Genomic DNA, 18,628 nt, shown 5'->3' with positions numbered 1-18,628 from the left:
AAAAACGACAGAGATGATGACACTTGACTTGGGTCTGAAGAGCTGTCAGGAGAGGACGGGAGAGGGAACTCTCCTAGCAAGAAAGCAGGGAAAGGCTTAGATTGCTTAGGAGAAGTGGCAAATTTAGTGATGAGATTTCGGGGTGTAGGGGAGTGAGGAGGAGCGAGGAGCAGAAGATAAGCCTGAATGGCTAGGCCTTCTGTTTGTCTTACTTTTGAATCCTTAAAAGGGGGAGCGGGGTGTGGAGTCTGTCAGACGTTCAACGAAGAGACTGGGATTCACCAAGGGCAGGGGCTGGCTTCGGGTTGTAGTCGGGTGGGAACTGGACAGCTTGGGGACATTAGCGGGGAGCTGGGGGGCAGAGGGAGGCAAGTAGGCCGGACCTCAGCGGGGCTGGGAATCCGGCTCTGCGCGGGTCTCCGAGGCGCACTCACCCGCCACTCAGCTCAGCCAGGCGACCCCGAGCGGCCGCGCAGCCCCGGGAGCTGCTCCTGTTCGGTCTCCGCGGCCGCCGAGGCTCGGCCGTTGGGAGTCCGAGGCCAGCTCGCTCCCCGGCGCGTAGCGCGGGCTCCGCCGGGCTCTGCTCCCTGCGGGGCGTGGGGCGCTGGAACGCGGGCTTTCCCCACCCCGTGCCGCCACCCGCGCGCTCGCGGGCCAGGACCATCACCCCGCGAGCCTGAGAAGTGAAACACTGTTTAGGGGCCCCGCGGAAGAAGCAGCTGCCTAGAGATGGAATATTTCAGGGGGTGGGGACTTGGGAGGATTCCAAGGTAGGCTTTGAGGGGATTGGTACGGAAATGTCTTGATATATAAAATAGCGTTGTCTATGACCTTTACGTTTCCTGAAGTTACTTCGTGTCTCACTAGAGAACATTAAATGTTTTCTTTTGAATTTGTTTGCTCAGAAACCTGTGACTGGTAATATAGAGTAGAAGGACGGAAAAAAACGGACTACTTTTCAAAGTTTACACGCCCCCCCCCCTCCGCCCTTTCCAGTACTTTTTTTTTTTTGCGGTACGCAGGCCTCTCACTGTTGTGGCTTCTCCCGTTGCGGAGCACGGGCTCCGGCCGCGCAAGCTCAACGGCCATGGCTCACGGGCGTAGCCGCTCCGCGGAATGTGGGATCTTCCCAGATCGGGGCACGAACCGAGTCGGCTACATGGTAGGCCGACTCTCAACCCCTGCGCCACCAGGGAAGCCCTCCAGTACATTTCTGCGTTTACCCCTGACGAGGCGTGATGGGTCTCCATTTTAATTAGGTGTTTATATATATATATATTCTGTGCTACCCAGTAACTCAATTAGTTCTGAAACTCAGATTGTGAACATGCTGTAGTCCTGGGTGTCCTCATTTATTAAATAAAATGCAGGAGATAAGATGATCTCTAAGTTCCCTTCTTGTTCCAAAAATCTATAACTCCGTGATGTTTGGTTTCAAGCCTTATTGACTGAAAGATGATACTATGGACAGAAATAAAAACATCAAGACAACCCACTGGAAATGTCTAAATGTTGTAGGGAATGTGCAATTAAAATACACAGATTATCAATATTTGTTGTTATAATTGTCCTAACATAGCCACAAGCAGCCATTCAAGTAAAATATATATGAAATATATATAAATATATATAAATATTGAGTAACTATCCACAGTTCATTCTTTGAGCTTTTTTTTATGGCTGAAACAGCATACCTATACCCTGTTTAGTTGTCCATCCTATTTAGTTTGAAAAAAAAAAAAAACTGACAATAGAGACCTAAGCAACTAATAAAACAAAGTTCATTAAGGAAAATTAACTCTACCATAAAAGTATTTTAAACATAACTCTGAGTAGATTTCCTAATCTTAATTTTACTAACATACAAAACAGAACAAAAAACAAAACAGGTATGTTCACCTTGCAGTGGGTTGAATTGTGTCCCCCTAAAATAAGTCCAAGTCTGTTGTTTCCTGGTACCTGTCTGTGAATGTGACATTATTTGGAAATAGTGTCTTTGCAGGTAAACTTAAGGATCTCAAGGTGAGATCACCCTGGATCTACAGTGGGCCCTTAATCCTATGACTGGTGTCCTTAGAAGAGAAAGAGGAGAGAGATTTCAGACACAGGGAAGGAGGCCATGTGAAGACCCAGGCAGAGATTGCAGTTATGCTGCCACAAACCAAGGAACACATGGAGCCACCAAAAGACGGAAGAGGCAAGGAAGGATTCTCCCCTAGAGCCTTTAGAGAGAGTATAGTCCTGCCAACAACTTGATTTCACACTTCTAGCTTCCAGAATTGTGAGAGAATCAATTTTTGTTGTTTTAAACCACCAAGTTTTTGATGATTTGTTACATCAGCTCAAGGAAACTAATATCCCTTCTACCAAAAAGGAAACAATTCTAAACTCTATTTGGAATTTGTGTCTTCTAAAATAGTGACTATTCTAAACTATTCCTTCCCCACTATTGCTGTCTTTTCTTTTGTTTCTCTATGTGGTGCTTATTACTTTTAAGCTTTTAAAAAGTATATTATATATATTTAAGAGATACAGAGAGGTATAAAGAATAATACAACTATCCATTTACCCAACATCCAGCTTAAGTTATGAAACAACGTCAAAACATTTAAGTCCCCAGTATATCCCTCCCATTTGGCTTTTTCCATTGTTGCTTAGAGCAAATCATGTTCTTGAATTTGGAGTTGTTTTTCCCAGGTACTTCCTGATGCCATTACTGGATGATTATTTAGCCCTAAGCAATACATTATATTCTTACAGAGTTTAAAACTTTTTTAAAAGTTGTATTGGTCATATGAATTCTTCTGCAACTTTTAATTATTTCATTTCTATTTGTGAGGTTTATCACTGTTGGAATATGTTCCTCAGATTCATTCATTTTCACTTATGTATATTAGTCCACTGTGAAAATAACACAATTTATTTTCTCACAGTTGGACATTTAGGTTTTATCAATTTTTTTTTCTATTCAAACTTTGTCTCTTATACTTAGAGTGTAGGCATAATAGTCCTCTGGATATGTACTTAGTAGGATGTACTGTATTTAACCTTACTTAAATACTGTCAAATTATTTTCCAAAGTGTTTATAATAATTTAGGTTTCCACCAGCAAACACTGCTCCTCATTCACACCAACACTTGATACTGATACACTATGAATTAAAAAAATTTTGTCCATCTGAAGGGTATGAAGGGAACCTCATTTTTATATTAAATTGCATTTCCCTGTTTTCCAGTAAGTTAGAGCATTTTTTCATGTGCCTATTAGTTACTTGTGTTTCCTCTTTTGTAAACTGCCTATTTTTCTCTTTTGCCATTTTTTCTATTGAGTTACCTTTTCCTCATTGATTTGTAAGGGTTTTTACATATTATGGATACTGATCCTTTGTTGGCTATGTGTGTTGCCCATACCTTCTCCCACTTTGTGGTTTGTCTTTTTACTTTTTTATGGTGTGTTTTAGTTAAGATATTTTTTCTTTTATATTTTGTGCTTTTACATCTCACTAAGAAATTCCTACCATGAATTCATAAAGATATTCTCTGATATTTTATTCTTTACATGTTTAAGTTTTACCTTTTCACTTTTATATCTTTAATACACACTTGGACTTCTGTTTTTCTTTATGGTATGAAATGGAGAAATCTGCTTTTTTTTTTTCATATAGATAAATGATGGCATCCTAGCACCATTCATTGAAAAAGTCATCCTTTCCCCAATGATCTGCGGTACTAGCTCTGATCTAAATCAAGTTTTCATGTGTGTACATGTGTGTGATAGTTGTGTATTGCTGCACAACAAATTACCCCAAAACTTAGCAGCTAAAAACAACAAACATTTATTATCTCATAGTTTCTGTGGGTTAGGAATCTGGGAGTGGTCTAGCCCTAGCCGGGTAGTTCTGTCTCAAGGTTCTTACAAGATCAGATCAACTTGTTAAGGGGTCAACTGGGGCAGCAGTCACCTCAAAGTTCTCCTAGGAGAGGACCCACTTCCAAGCTCACTCATGTGGCTGTTGGCAAGCCTCAGATCCTCACTGGCTGTTGATAGGGGACATCAGTTCCTTGCTACATCAGTCTCTACATATGTTGCTCACAACGTTTTAGCTTGCTTACCCGCTGAGTGAGAGATTGGAGAAAAAGAAAGAGAGAGATCCCAAGACAAGAATCACAGCCTCTACATAGTCTAACTCAGAAGTGACATCCCATCACTTCTGCCATATTCTATTCCTTAGAAGTGAGTCACTAAATCCATATTCATGGGGAGAGAATAACACAAGAGCATAAATACCAGGAGGTGGGGATCATTGGGGCTATTTTAGAGCTGCTTGCCACAGTTCCCATTTATTGATCTATACCAGTGCCATTGCCACATTGTCTTACTGTAGATTTATACTGTCTTGGATGGGTAGGTTCCCCTACTTTTTTTCTTTTTTTTTTTTTGGCCTTGCTGTGCAGTTTGCGGGATCTCAGTTCCCCAACCAGGGATTGAACTGGGGCCACAGCAGTGGAAGTGCCAAATTCTAACCACTAAATCACCAGGGAACTCCCCTTATTTATTCTTCAAATGTGTCTTGTCTATTTGGGGCTCTAAAATTAGAATCTACAATCAGCTTATTCAGTTCATTGAAAAACCCATCAGGATTTTTATTGGAATTGCACTACATTAATGTATTAATTTGTAAATGAATCAGTATTTTATGATATTGAGTCTTCCTATCCATTTACATGGTTTATCTCATATATTCTGGGAAGTTCGCCAGAGGGGTTAGAGGAAAAACACAGCTTGGGATGGCTTTTCAATAAAATGTTTCAGACAAATTTCTTTTGTCTGGGCTTCCTATGCAAAAATTCAGTGGTAATGCACAGTGTGTTGAGGGTTAGTGTATTGCCTCAATTCCTTGGTTTAGCAGCTTTAAGGTCTATCTCCATGTCCAAGTTCTGTAGTTGTAGTACATTGAGTTTTGACAAGATATCCCTCAATAAGTTAGCACCAGGTATGCACAAAATTTCTGTTGAAACTCTATACTTCAGTTTGCACAGGAACTCTCTTCTTATAAGAACAGCATCCTTCTTCTTTTGGGGAACTGCTTTGCCCTCCGGTTCCAAGCAGGTGGCTCTAATCCAGGCTGTCAATTACTGTGCTCTGACCACAGGAGTAAGCACAGGTCCTAGTCTAGGCCAACAGAGGCACCTCCCTGGATTTTATCAAAATTGGAATTCAGGGAAGAGGTTCACTCTTTCTCTGCTGAGAGGCTGAGAGGCTGAGAGCTCCAGGTTTCTAGACAGGAGGAGTTATGTCTGACAAAATGAATCTGAGATGAAGAAAGAAGCTGAGATGAGAGATGGAGACATCTTGGTGGTGGCCAGGTGCCTGGTGCTAGATGCCTGGTGCGAGATGCCTCCCTGCCCCACTTCAGTTTGATTGGGTGAGCCAATAAATTCCCATTTTGCCCAACTCCCTGAAACCCAAATTCCTGACATCCATCCATCTTTTTGCTAATTTATATAGACCATCCTATTCACTTAAAAACATTGTCAAATCTCATTCCCCATTCATTTATTAATATAAAGTCCTTTCCTAAATTATGGTTACAGTGATCATGATCATTTAGTCTTTCAACAACAGGAAGTATTTATTGAGAATCTACTATGTGCCCGTCATCAAAGAACACAGTGATGACTAAGTTTTCCAATGAACACAATTAAAATATGTGCCTTAGCAAAATTAACGTAAAACTCACTGTAAGTTATGGACATTTACATAAGCAGTGAAACCATAACTTAAATCTCATTTGATTCTCACCAAAATCCTGCAAGGAAGCGCAGAGAAGGTTCAGTAATTACTCCAAGCTTCTACAGCTAATAAACAGTGGAACCAAAACTTGAACCTAGGTCTCTGGCTAAGTCAGAGTTGTTTTAATTATCCTGTGCTGCTTAAAGTGAGAAAATAGTTTTGGATCCTTATAATTTAAAAATCATAACTCCCAATTCTCTTTCCATTAGATTCGTATTTCCTACCACGTTGCAGCCCTGAGGTATGGGTGGTTACTGAACTTTAACAGTTAAACAGAAACAAAATTAGGTCATCAAGCAACAGCGAGAAACGCGCTTTCAAGTTGGCTGGTTTGGATTTTTTGTTTTCAACCTCAAGGTGCCCTCCATCATACGCAAGGCACCTTGGGAATTGTAGTCTTGGGTGTTGAGCGCTGTGGCCCGAGGCGCTGACTCACTGGGACCCAATCAGCAGACAGCCAACTTGCCCTCCGCGTAGCAATTGGCTGGAATTCAGCGGCCGCCCACCCCGTGGTGCCGTCTTGCGGGCGCTGGTGAAGGGAGCTTCGCGGTCGGCAGAGTGAGAGTAGCTGCTGTGTTCCTGGCCACCTTCGTCCGCGTTACAACAGTGCGGCCATGGCAGAACCGCAGCCCGCGTCCGGCGGCCTCACCGATGAGGCCGCTCTCGGCTGCTGCAAAGACTCGGACCCCAGCACCAAGGTGGGCGCAGAACCTAATTCTCCAGAGTCGGGGCCCGCCGTGCGTGGCGCGACTGGGACCCCAAGGAGGGAGCAGTCCCTCGGGCTCAACCAGGCCTCGCTTGGGCTGGATGATTCGAACTCTGGATTCGAACCTCATTCTACCACCACTGCAGCTCTGCCCGCCTTGGGCGGATCGGAGTGGGCTGGGAAGAGGGCCAGTGGTGTCCAGTGGGGGATCTGGAGAGGGTCCGTTTCTTCAAGTTGTTTGAAAGACTGCGATCCTGCTTGCTTTAACTTGCTTGATTTGGGACGGTAACAGGAAACCATGGCTAACCCAGGGTCAGAGCTCTTGTCTGTGGGTGTGCGTGTTCCCCAGGGCAGTAGAGGTGGAGAGTAAGAAAAGTAGTTTCTGAACTCCAGTCTACGTTCGAAGGTCTACGGGCCGGCTTTTCCCAGCCTGGATCATTTTCTGTAACTGTCCTGGCTTCGCGTTTAACTCCTCCAAACCAATCTGATAGCTCCTGACTTTAGCCGCGCCCAGAATTTCCCTTTGGGTTGGCCTTTCCGGTTGCTCACGGCCACACTTTGCTCGGTGGCCCCAGGAGAGATGGCAGGATCATGGAGCTTAGATCCGAAGGGAATCTTGGAAATTTCTTCACAGACCATCTCATTGCAGCTGAGACCCAGTAAGAGGAATGACCAGTTGCACATGAAGGCTCTCATCCCTTCAGCTTGCTTAACAGGTCTATACTGAGAGTCATTGTAACTCACTCAGGTGTGGTGCCTCCGGGCGTTGTCAAGATCAGACCGGGCAGCCGCTCTGGGGGTTTACTCCAGTGTACTCATCACTGTCAGAAAACGCCTTTGTATGTATTCATTTGACTGGGGAAGTTCTAAAATCCTTGACGTTTGAGTATGTGCTTTGTACAGACCTCTAAGACCGGTTGGTGACTTTAGTCCCTTCTTGCTCTTTGCCTTCAGGGTGGAGAGTCAGACACTTCTAATTGCTAAATCCTTTGACTAGCACCTGGTAGTACTTAGCTTAGGAAAAATGTTAGTCACTGCAAAATTAAGAGGGAAGAAGTAAATATATACATTTCCTCTCACACTTAATCTTACTTTTTATACTCTTTAATGTTAATACCTTGTTATTTCACATAATATAGATTGAGTTATTCAGTGTAAATTAATTTCCCAGGTAACTGGGCATTTTATATACTGGACTATTAAAAAAAATATTTCAAGGAGAGCGTGATAAAATTGATTGAGTACAATTCTTTGCATTCTTAATTTACACCTTTTTTTTTTTGGCTGCGTTGGGTCTTCGTTGCTGCAAGCGGGCTTTCTCTGGTTGCGGAGAGCGGGGGGCTACTCTTCGTTGCGGTGCACGGGCTTCTCATTGCGGTGGCTTCTCTTGTTGCCGAGCACGGGCTCTAGGCGTGCGAGCTTCAGTAGTTGTGGCTCGCAAGCTCAGTAGTTGTGGCTCGCCAGCTCTAGAGCAGAGGCTCAGTAGTTGTGACTCATGGGCTGCACCACCTTCTGGGCTGTCTTACTTAGCTAACTTTCTTCAAAGGCCAAGTGCTTCTTTTCCCAAGTAGTGATCTCCTGAAATACATTCTTTTTACTGTCTATCAGTGTCCTTTGATAAAATTATTTGGAGTCCCTTCCCATCTGAGTGGTAAATGATGAGGTCAGGGAAAACTTTCAGTGTTGGCGACACTTAAGCTGGGTTTTACCAAATCAAAGGAGGTAGCTAGGCAGAGTTGCGGGTAGGGGTTGAGGGAAGAAAGAATGGCAAGGAAGGAAGAAGGACAGTGGCCAGATGGATGAATGACTGTTCTCGGCAGAGAGAACTGTAGTATATATAAAAGCACGGTGACATCAGAGAGCTGATGCAGGGACCTACAGGTATACAATGAGACTGAAGTTATAGGCAATAGGAGTGAAGGGGAAGGTACATAAAACAGTCATTGGGATGCTCAAAGAAAATATGAACATTTCCACTTGGTTCATTTGTTTTTCTCATCCTATGAAGATTTCTGTTTGGTAAATATGTTTTTTTTAATATATGCTTTATTATTATTATTTTATTATTATTTATGTATATTTCTCTGTGTATACAATTAAAATATATATACATTTATGATGGGGCATACTCTTTTTTTTTTTAACTGATAAAGGTATGAAATCAAAACCATTTCAGGTGACCAGTTTAGTGGAGTGGTAATAAAAGATGAAGTTAGAGAAGTATGCAGCAACTGTATGTGCTTCCTTTGGGGACTTTCTTCTAAAAGTTGTGAGGTACCACTGAAGGATTGATTTTTTTTTTTAACATCTTTTTTTTAAAAAATAGATTTTATTTATTTGTTTATTTTTGGCTGCGTTGGGTCTTCATTGCTGTGTGCAGGCCCTCTCCAGCTGTGGCGAGCAGGGGCCACTCTTCGCCGTGGCACACGGGCCTCTCACTGCGGCGGCCTCTCCCGTTGTGGCTCCCGGGCTCCAGAGTGCAGGATCAGTAGTTGTGGTGCACGGGCCCAGACACTCCGTGGCATGTGGGATCTTCCTGAACCAGGGCTCGAACCTGTGTCCCCTGCATTGGCAGGCGTACTCTTAACCACTGAGCCACCAGAGAAGCGCCTGAAGGATTGATTTTTAACCTAGAAATGACACAGTTAGCCTTTTGTTATAGAAAGATCAGTCTGGTACCATTATAGGAAGATCACTCTGGATTGCATTTGGGTTAGCCTGCAAGAAGCAGAGAGACCAGGCAGGCTTTGACAGTCGTCTAGGCAGGAAGTAGAGAGGACATGAGCAAGGTAGTAGTGATCTTTGGAAAGGCAAGGAGAAAGATTCCAGAGGGACTGGAGCAGTCAGGTTGATGGGACACTTGGATTGGATTACAGATGGAGTGGCGAGGAAGGAATCTGAGAAGACTTCAGGGGTCTGACTTGGGCTGACACCCAAGTCAGATTCTAGAGGCATTCCCTGTTGGTGATGTAGGAGGCAGTATTTATTTGGGCTGTGATTAATTTGATATTTTGACTCAGGTGGAAATGTTGAGTAGACTGGATGGAGATGTAAAACCAGAGCTGAGGTTAGAGGTATGGCTGCAAGATTGAAACTTCCCTTTTCTGAAGATGGAAGGTGGTAGAGGCAATGGAGATTTTGATTTTGATTCTGAGTAAGATATAATATATAAAGCTCCTTAGTAACAGTTCTAGAGAAATGAGTGTCTTCATCACTAGAAAGAGAATTTGAAAGGTAGGACACAAAGTCAAGAAACTTTTTTGCCACTGTTGTAGCTTTTTAAAAAATATATATATATTATTTATTTATTTATTTATTTTTGGCTGTGGTGTGTCTTTGTTGCTGTATGCAGGCTTTCTCTAGTTGCGGTGAGCGGGGCTACTCTTCATTGCGGTGCACAGGGTTCTCATGCGGTGGCTTCTCTTGTTGCAGAGCACGAGCTCTAGGCGTGTGGGCTTCAGTAGTTGTGGCATGCAGGCTTAGCAGTTGTGGCTCGCAGTCTCTAGAGCTCAGGCTCAGTAGTTGTCGCGCATGGGCTTAGTTGCTCCGCGACATGTGGGACCTTCCCGGACCAGGGATCAAACCCGTATCCCCTGCATTGGCAGGAGGATTCTTAACCACTGCGCCACCAGGGAAGTCCCCAGCATAATTCTTAAAAACCCTAGGATTTTCAGAATGGTTATGAGCATTGGCTTCAACTTCAAGTCACCAGCGTATTAGCTCCTAACAAGAGAATCAGCCTGTCCTTGGAAGCTTTGAAGGCATTGACTTCTCTCTAACTATGAAAGTCCTAGGTGATATCTTCTTCTAATATAAAGCTATTTCATCCACACTGAGAATCTGTTGTTTAGTGTTGCCACCTTCATTCATTATCTTAGCTTTTGGATAACTTGCTGCAGCTTCTACATCAGCACTTGCTGCTTTACCTTGTATTTTTATGTTATGGAGCTGGCTTCTTTCCTTAAACCTCATGAACCAACCACTGCTAACTTCAAACTTTTCTTCTGCAGCTTCCTCACTTCTCACATCCTTCTAGAATTGAAGAGAGTTAGGGCCCTGCTCTGGATCAGGCTTTGGCTTGAGGGAATGGTGTGGCTGGCTTGCTCTTCTATCCAGACCACTAAAACTTTCTCCGTATCAGCAATAAGGCTGTTTTGCTTTCTTATCATTTGTGTGTTCACTGGAAGAGCACTTTTCATTTCCTTCAAGAACTTTTCCTCTGCTTTCACAGTTTGGCTAACTGGTGCAAGAGGCCTAGCTTTCAGCGTGTCTCAGCTTTTGACACACCTTTCTCACTAAGCTTGATCATTTCTAGCATTTGATGTAAAGTGAGAGACATGCAACTCTTCCTTTCACTTGAACACTTAGAGGCCATTGTAGGGTTATTAATTGACCTAATTTCAATATTGTGTCTCAGGGAATAGAGAGGTCCGAGGAGAGGGAGAGAGATGGGGCAATGGTCTATCACTGGAGCAGTCAGAACACACACAATTATCAATTAAGTTTGTCATCTTATGTGGGCATGGTTCATGGCACCCCGAAAGGATTACAATAGTATCATCAAAGATCACTGATCACATATCACCATAACAAATACAATGAAAAAATTTGAAATATTGTGAGAATTACCAAAATGTGGCACAGAGACATAAAGTGAGCAAATGCTCTTGGAAAAATGGCACTGACAGACTTGCTGGACACAGGGTTGCCACAAACCTTAACTTTGTAAAAAAACAAAACAAAACAAAACAAAAAAAACAATATCTGTGAACTGCAACAAAGTGAAATGCAATAAAACAAGCTGTGCTTAGATAAAACAAAAACAGGAGGACTCTGAAAAGCAGAGAGAATGGCAGACTGGCTAGGGACCTTGAGACCCTAGGAATAACATGGTAGTATACACACACACACACACACACACACAAGCTATGCAAAGAGTGTATGCAAAAACACTATAGATAAATCAAAATGGAATTATAAAAAAAAAATTCCAGTGACCCACAAGAAGGCAAAGATAAAAAGAAAGGACAAACAGAAAACAAAAATAAAATGGCCAATTTAAGCCCTAATATTTCAATAATTACATTAGATGTAAATATACCAATTAAGACAGATATTGGTGGAGTGGATTTAAAAGCATGCCTCAAGTTATCTATTTGTGAGGTGATGGGTGTTAACTAAATTTGTGGTAATCATTTCTCAACATATGTAAGTTGAAGTCATGCTGTATACCTTAACCTTATATAATACTGTATGTCAATTATATCTTAATAAAACTGAAAGAAAAATAAAAATAAAAACATGCCCCACCTATATGCTGTCTACACGAAACTCACTTCAAATGTGATGACAGAGGCAACTAAAAGGATGGAAAAAGATATATAAACATTAATCAGAAGAAAGCAGGAGTGGCTATATTGTTTCAAATGCAGTAGACTCTAGAGCAAAGACAGTTATCATAGAGAAGTACATTATATAATGATAATAGGGTCCATTGACTAAGAAGACATAGCAATCCTAAATGTGTGTGCCTCAAACAATAGAACTGCAAAAAATATGTGAAGCAAAGACTGATACATGGAAGGAAAAAGAAAAATCCACAGTTTTAGTTGGAGACTATACTCCTCTCTCAATAATTGATTGAACTAGACAGAAAATTAGCAAGGATATAGACAAACTCAGCAACACCATCAATAAACAAGATCTAATCAAGACTTATAGAACATAACAGCCAGTAACAGCTGAATACGGGCATAGCTTGTTTGTATTGCATTTTGTAGATACTAGGTTTTTTTTTTACAAATTGAAAGTTTGTTGCAACCCTGCATGAAACAAGCGTGTTGGTGCTATTTTTCCAACAGCATTTGCTTGATTCTCTCTGTGTCACATTTTAGTAATTCTTGCAATATTTCAGACTTCCACTGTTATATTTGTTATGGTGATCTGTGATCAGTAACCTTTACAACTCACTGAAGGCTCACATGATGGTTAGCATTTTTTAGCAATAAAGTATTTTTAATTGAGGTATGTACATTTTTTTAGACATAGTACTATTGCACACTTAATAGACTACAGTATAGAGTAAACATACATGCACTGGGAAACCAAAAAATTTGTGACTTTTTTTTTTTAATATTTATTTATTTGGCTGCACCGGGTCTTAATTGTGGCACATAGGATCTTCGTTGCAACATGCGGGCTCCTTTAGTTGCATCATGCAGGCTCTTAGTTGCAGCGTGCAGAATCTAGTTCCCTGACCAGGGATTGAAGCCCCTGCACTGGGAACATGGAGTCTTAACTACTGGACCACAAAGTCCCTGTGTGACTCTTCATTGTGATCTTTGCTTTGTTGCAGTGGTGGCAAACCCATGATATTACCGAGGTATGCCTGTATAGTTTTTTTTCAAGTGCACACAGAAGAGATACCAAGGTAGACCATATCATGGGCCCTAAAACTAACTTCAACAAACTTGAAATAATTGAAATTATATAGAGCATGTTCAACCACAGTAGAATCAAACTAGACATCAGTAGCAGAAACATAACAGGAAAATCTCTAAAAACTTGGAAACTAAATAACACATTTCTCAATAATCCGTGGATCAAGAGGAAGTCTCAAGGGAAATTTTAAAAATTACATTGAACTGGATGAAAATGAAAAGAGCATCTCAGCTAAGACAGTGCTAAGAGGGAAATTTATAGTATTAAATGCATGTATTAGGAAATAGGAAATGTCTTCAATCAAGAATTTGTTTCCTTCTCAAGAACCTAGAAAAAGAAGAGCAGAATAACGCAAAGCAAACAGAAGAAAGGAAATAATAAAGAGCAGAAATCAATGAAATTTAAAACAAATTAGAAATAAATCAGTGAAACAGCTGATTCTTTGAAAAAACCAGCAGAATTAACAAACTTGTATCAAGACTGACAAGAAAAGAGAGAAGACACGAATTACCAATATCAGGAATGAAACAGGGGATACCACTACAGACTGCAGACAAGAGAAGGGTGATAAGGGAATACTGAAAACAGTTCTACATACATAAATTTGACAACTTACATGAAATACACCGATTCCTTGAAAAACACCAACTACCATAACTTACCCATATGAAATAAATAATTTGAATAGCTCTATAACATAAGGAAATTGAATTCATAATAATCTTTTTAAAAAAATATCTTCAGTTCCAGATGATTTCACTGGAGCATTCTTCCAAACATTAAGGAAGAATTAGCATCAATTCTACATAATCCCTTCAAGAAAATTGAAGAGGAAGGAACACTTTTATTCATTTTATAAAGCTGTCATACTACCCTGATATCAAAACTAGGTGAAGACAGTACAAAAAAAAAAGAGATATTACAGACCAATATCTTTCATAAGTATGGATGTAAAAATCCTTAACAAAATATTAGCAAATAGAATTCAGTGATATATAAAAAGAATCGCATACCATGATCAAGTGAGGTTTACTCCAGGTATGCAAGGCTGGTTCAGTATTAAAAAAAATCACAGTAACTCACCATATTAGGAAGCTAAAGAAGAAATATCACATGACAAAATTCAACACCATGATTTAAACACTTTTGTTTTTTCAGAAAAAATAGGAATGGGAGGGAACTTCCTCAAGTTGATAAAGAGCATCTATGAAAAACTTAAGAGCTAACATTATACTAAATGGTGATGCTTTCTCCTTAATTTGGGGGAACAAGACAAGTTTGCTCTCACCACTCTTATTTGACGTAGTGCTGGAAGTTCCAGCTGGTACAGTAAAGCAAAAAAGGAAATAACAGTCAGGCAGATTGGAAGAAAGAAAGAAAACTGTCCCTATTTGCAGATGACATGATTGTCTACGTAGGAATCTTAAGGAGTCTAAAAACCCTGGAACTAGTAAGTGGGTTCAGCAAGGTTGCAGAATACAAGATAAACATACAAAAATCAATTGGATTTCTATATATTAGCAAAGAACACATGAGCACCAAGATTAAAAATACAATACCATTTACAGTTGCTCAACAAAATTAAATATCTAGGTATAAATCTATCAAACATGTACAGAATTTGTATGCTGAAAATTACACATTGTTGATAAAGGGAATCAAAATCTAAATAATGGAGAGACATACTGTGTTCATGATTGGAAGACTCAGCATAGCAAGATGTCAGTTCTCCACAAATTGGTATACATGTTTAACACAGTCCCTATCAAACCTTTTCTCTTTAGATATAGTCAAGGTTATTCTAAAATTTATGTGGAAGGCAAAGAGAGTAGAATAACTAAATCTTGAAAAGAATAGGGTGGAAGGAATCAGTCTACCTGATTTTAAGACTTGCTATATAGCTGCAGTAATCATTACTCCATGGTATTGTCAGAGAGATAGACATAGATCAGTGGAAAAGAGTAGAGAACCCAGAAATAGACTCACACTAATAAACCCAACAGATTTTTCACAAAGATGCAAAAGCAATTCAGTGGAGAAAGGACAGATTTTTCAACAAATGGTGCTGGAGCAGTTGGCCATCCATGGGTAAAAAGTGAAGCTTTACCTGAGTTCACATCTTATACCAGAAAATCCATTTAGAGGTGCTCAAAGGGACCTTGACTTTGACCCTTTGGTTCACTCCCTGCTCCACTTTTTATAGTTTTGTCAGGATTACATTGTAGGCACGTAGTACATGTACTAGAAATTTCCCTGATTGTACCTTTAAAGTTTTTTCACAGTAGTTTTAAATTAATTAGATTTGGAGATTGCCCACCCCGACCCTCACAAAAGACTGATTATTTCTATCATTCTTCCTTTTTATAAGGCAAAGGAGCAAATCTTTGTTACCTTGTAATCATCCCAGAAAACCCAAAGATAGTTTGAGCATAAAAGACATCTTTTATTATTCTGAATTTAGAGCATAAGAAGGAAAAGACAAAGTTAAGAACTGTCTCATGAGACAAGACATCAACTTTAGTCTTTTTTAAATGCAAGATATATTTATTTCAAACAATATTTTAGAACCATAGCAATAAACAGTGATTTTTAGAAACTTTTAAAGAAAGGAACATTTTTCCAAGATCATTCAAGTGTTTATCAAAAGTAGCAGAGGTATTCTGTTACAGAAAGTTAGCAGAATATCTTGGTGATTAAAAGAAAACTGTTATCTGAGCATAGAATAACTTGATCATTTTATAAAAAGCAAGCCCTGCTTGTTTTTTTATATCGTCCGAATAATACTTTGGCAACAAAGGTTTTACACACCTCTATTTTTTATGAATAACTCCACTAGCATTGAATATACTTTTAATCTTTTTGGCATGTATAGACTCCTTTTTACAAGTTAAAAATGATTTTAGAGTTTATATTTGTGTTTTCTTAGAAATAATCTATCATGTTAAGTCTTCTCAGTCAGAAAAATGGTGTATCTTTCCATTTTTTAAACTATTTTTTCCAGCTTTATTGAGATAAAATTGACATATAACGTGTATGTCATATACCATGAGCATGTCCAAGTGCTTCTAAAGCAGCGTTTTAAATGTCTTCATATATTCTATTATGCCTGTGTCATAATTTATCTATTTCTTCATTGTTAGAGGTAGGTTAGCAAGGTGGTTGAAAGCAAGGACTTTGGAACCAAACTGTTTGGACTGAAGTTTTTTCTCTGCCACTTACTTTCTTAGCAGTAAAATGGGGATGGTATAATACTTATCTCATAGAGTAGTTGTGAAGATTATATAAGTTAATTTCTGTAAATCATTTAGAACAGTGTCTGGACCATAGTTACTGTGTAAATGTTGTGATGAATGTCTTTATACATAAATCTTTGTCCAAGTTTCTAATTATTTCCTTACATAGATTTTTAGAAGGGCAACATTCTGATCGATGAGTATGAACTCTTTAAGAGTTTTAAAGACTCTTCAGATCCAAATTGCTTCTTAGAAAGATTGTAGGATAGGTATAGGGATAGGATAGCATAAGGATAGGGATAGGATAAACAGGGTTGTTGAACTTGTTTTACAGCACTTGGCACAGAATCTACAGAAAAGAAAAAACAAACAAACAAACAAAAAAAACACAACTCTGTAACTAAGGTACCTGGATTTGAACATAGCCTTTATGGACTGAACACAGGTATTTAATAATAATAAAGCCATGATGGACCGAGGGGACAAAATTTCTTTCTTCTTAAACAGTGTGTTACAATGGTGGACTGTTGGTATTTTGTTACAGGAAGCAAAATTAGTGTTGGTAACAAGTAGTAAAAGTTAAAGGTGTTTAATATATACTGTTTCCCTTTAGGATTTTCTCTTGCAGCAGACCATGCTGCGAATTAAGGATCCTAAGAAGTCATTGGACTTTTATACTAGAATTCTTGGAATGACGTAAGTAAACTGTTTATTAGTGCCTATAATGTTTAAATACATAGCTTTGCAAATATAGGGAATGTTTTCAGATCCATTGTAAAAATGGATTAAAGTTTGCTTCAAAGGTCACAAAAGTCCTTTTGGCCAGGAGTCTGGGACTAGGCTTGACTGACTAGGGGTTCTGTCAGGTTCCTCTCCTCTATCCCAGCCAGGCTCACTGGGCAACATGACACCAGTACTTGCATTTTCTCTGACTCCCTTCTCTCTAAGAGCTGCCAGTTAAATCCTTAATGTGTCCAGACTGTTTTGATGTTATGGCCACTTTTAGCCTCTTGTTTACTTCAGAAAAGATATAGCTGTTAAGACACAATACTTAGAAAATGAATGAGTTTTAGGTAAACTCATTCATTTTCTAAGTTTTAGGTAAACTGGCCGTCTATTCCATTTTTATAGGATGTGTTCTCTTTTGCTGAATAGGTAATATTCACTGATCTTATAATCTTTAAGACATATTTCTTTTTCTTGATTTGTTTCCCAAAATAACATGAGGGTTTTTATTTGTTTTGGGTAATATAGATACATAAAGAATAAAACAATCTTTAATTTACTGCCTAGATAACCTCCATTGACATTGAGAGAAAACTTTAAGTAATACAGTATATGTCTGTGTTAGAAAATCTGACCAATTCTGAGAAATACAAAGTGAAAAGTGACAGCTTCCGTCCCCCAGTCCTCTTCAAAGATAACTGCTGTTAACAGTTTCTTATAATTCTTTCCAGAAAAAGTAGTTTTGTATGTATTTATGACATATTTAAAGGGCAGAATGAAACCAGATTTACTGAACACGTGCTATTTGCCAGGCACTTTATATCTCATTTCGTTGTCTTCACAGTAGGTTTATGAGATAGCTTATATCCCTATTTTACATGGAAGGAAGAAACCAAAGCTTAAAGACATTAACTTAATGACCCCAGATTCCACAGTGGGCACATGGCAGAGCTGGAATTTGAATCCAGGTTTGATCAACTCCAATGTTGACCTTGTTTTTAAAGAGCCCCCAACTAGGGTACAACTTGACATTATATTGAAAGATATGCTGAGCTGAGAAAAGCAAGTTAAAACAGGTTCAGGTGTTCCATTTCCCATCTGATTGGTCCGTCTGCTTTGGTAGGTACAGAGATAGTTTTCAGAATTGGAGTATTTGAGGTGTTTGATACATCATTATAAAAAGTTAGAGTAAATCTTTTTTTTTTTTTTTTTTTTTTTTTTTTTTTTTTTAACATCTTTATTGGGGTATAATTGCTTTACAATGGTGTGTTAGTTTCTGCTTTATAACAGAGTGAATCAGCTATACATATACATGTGCTCCCATGTGTCTTCCCTCTTGCGTCTCCCTCCCTCCCACTCTCCCCCTCCCAACCCTCCAGGCTGTCCCAAAGCCCCGAGCTAATATCCCTGTGCCTTGCGGCTGCTTCCCCCCAGCTATCTACCTTACTACGTTTGTTAGTGTGTATATGTCCATGACTCTCTCTCGCCCTGTCAAAACTCACCCCTCCCCCTCCCCATACCCTCAAGTCCGTTCTCCAGTAGGTCTGCGCCTCTATTCCTGTCTTATCCCTAGGTTCTTCATGACATTTTTTCCCCTTAAATTCCATATATATGTGTTAGCATACGGTATTTGTCTTTGTCTTTCTGACTTACTTCGCTCTGTATGACAGACTCTAGGTCTATCCATCTCATTACAAATATCTCAATTTCATTTCGCTTTAAGGCTGA

General features: G+C 39.8%; 2 protein-coding genes across 2 annotated transcripts in view; one reads left to right on the top strand and one right to left on the bottom strand.

The window, feature by feature from the left end:
• The window catches only part of DNAH8 (dynein axonemal heavy chain 8), a 323,349-nt gene extending 322,694 nt beyond the window's left edge, over window positions 1-655 (bottom strand). Inside the window, exon 1 of the mRNA XM_032647945.1 lies at window positions 435-655. The gene's annotated coding sequence lies outside the window, so the exon portion shown is untranslated. The remainder of the gene's footprint in view (window positions 1-434) is intronic.
• A 5,587-nt stretch (window positions 656-6,242) lies between these two features.
• The window catches only part of GLO1 (glyoxalase I), a 28,907-nt gene continuing 16,521 nt past the window's right edge, over window positions 6,243-18,628 (top strand). The window contains exons 1-2 of the mRNA XM_032647944.1: window positions 6,243-6,492; window positions 16,788-16,870. Of these exons, the coding sequence (XP_032503835.1) occupies window positions 6,409-6,492; window positions 16,788-16,870 (167 nt within the window). The 5' untranslated portion in view covers window positions 6,243-6,408. The remainder of the gene's footprint in view (window positions 6,493-16,787; window positions 16,871-18,628) is intronic.

Source organism: Phocoena sinus, chromosome 11 (genome assembly GCF_008692025.1).
Source record: "Phocoena sinus isolate mPhoSin1 chromosome 11, mPhoSin1.pri, whole genome shotgun sequence".
Classification (NCBI taxonomy): Eukaryota; Metazoa; Chordata; class Mammalia; order Artiodactyla; family Phocoenidae; genus Phocoena; species Phocoena sinus.
The sequence above is the reverse complement of the archived record's forward strand: the minus strand, read 5'-3'. Positions and strand labels throughout refer to the sequence as shown.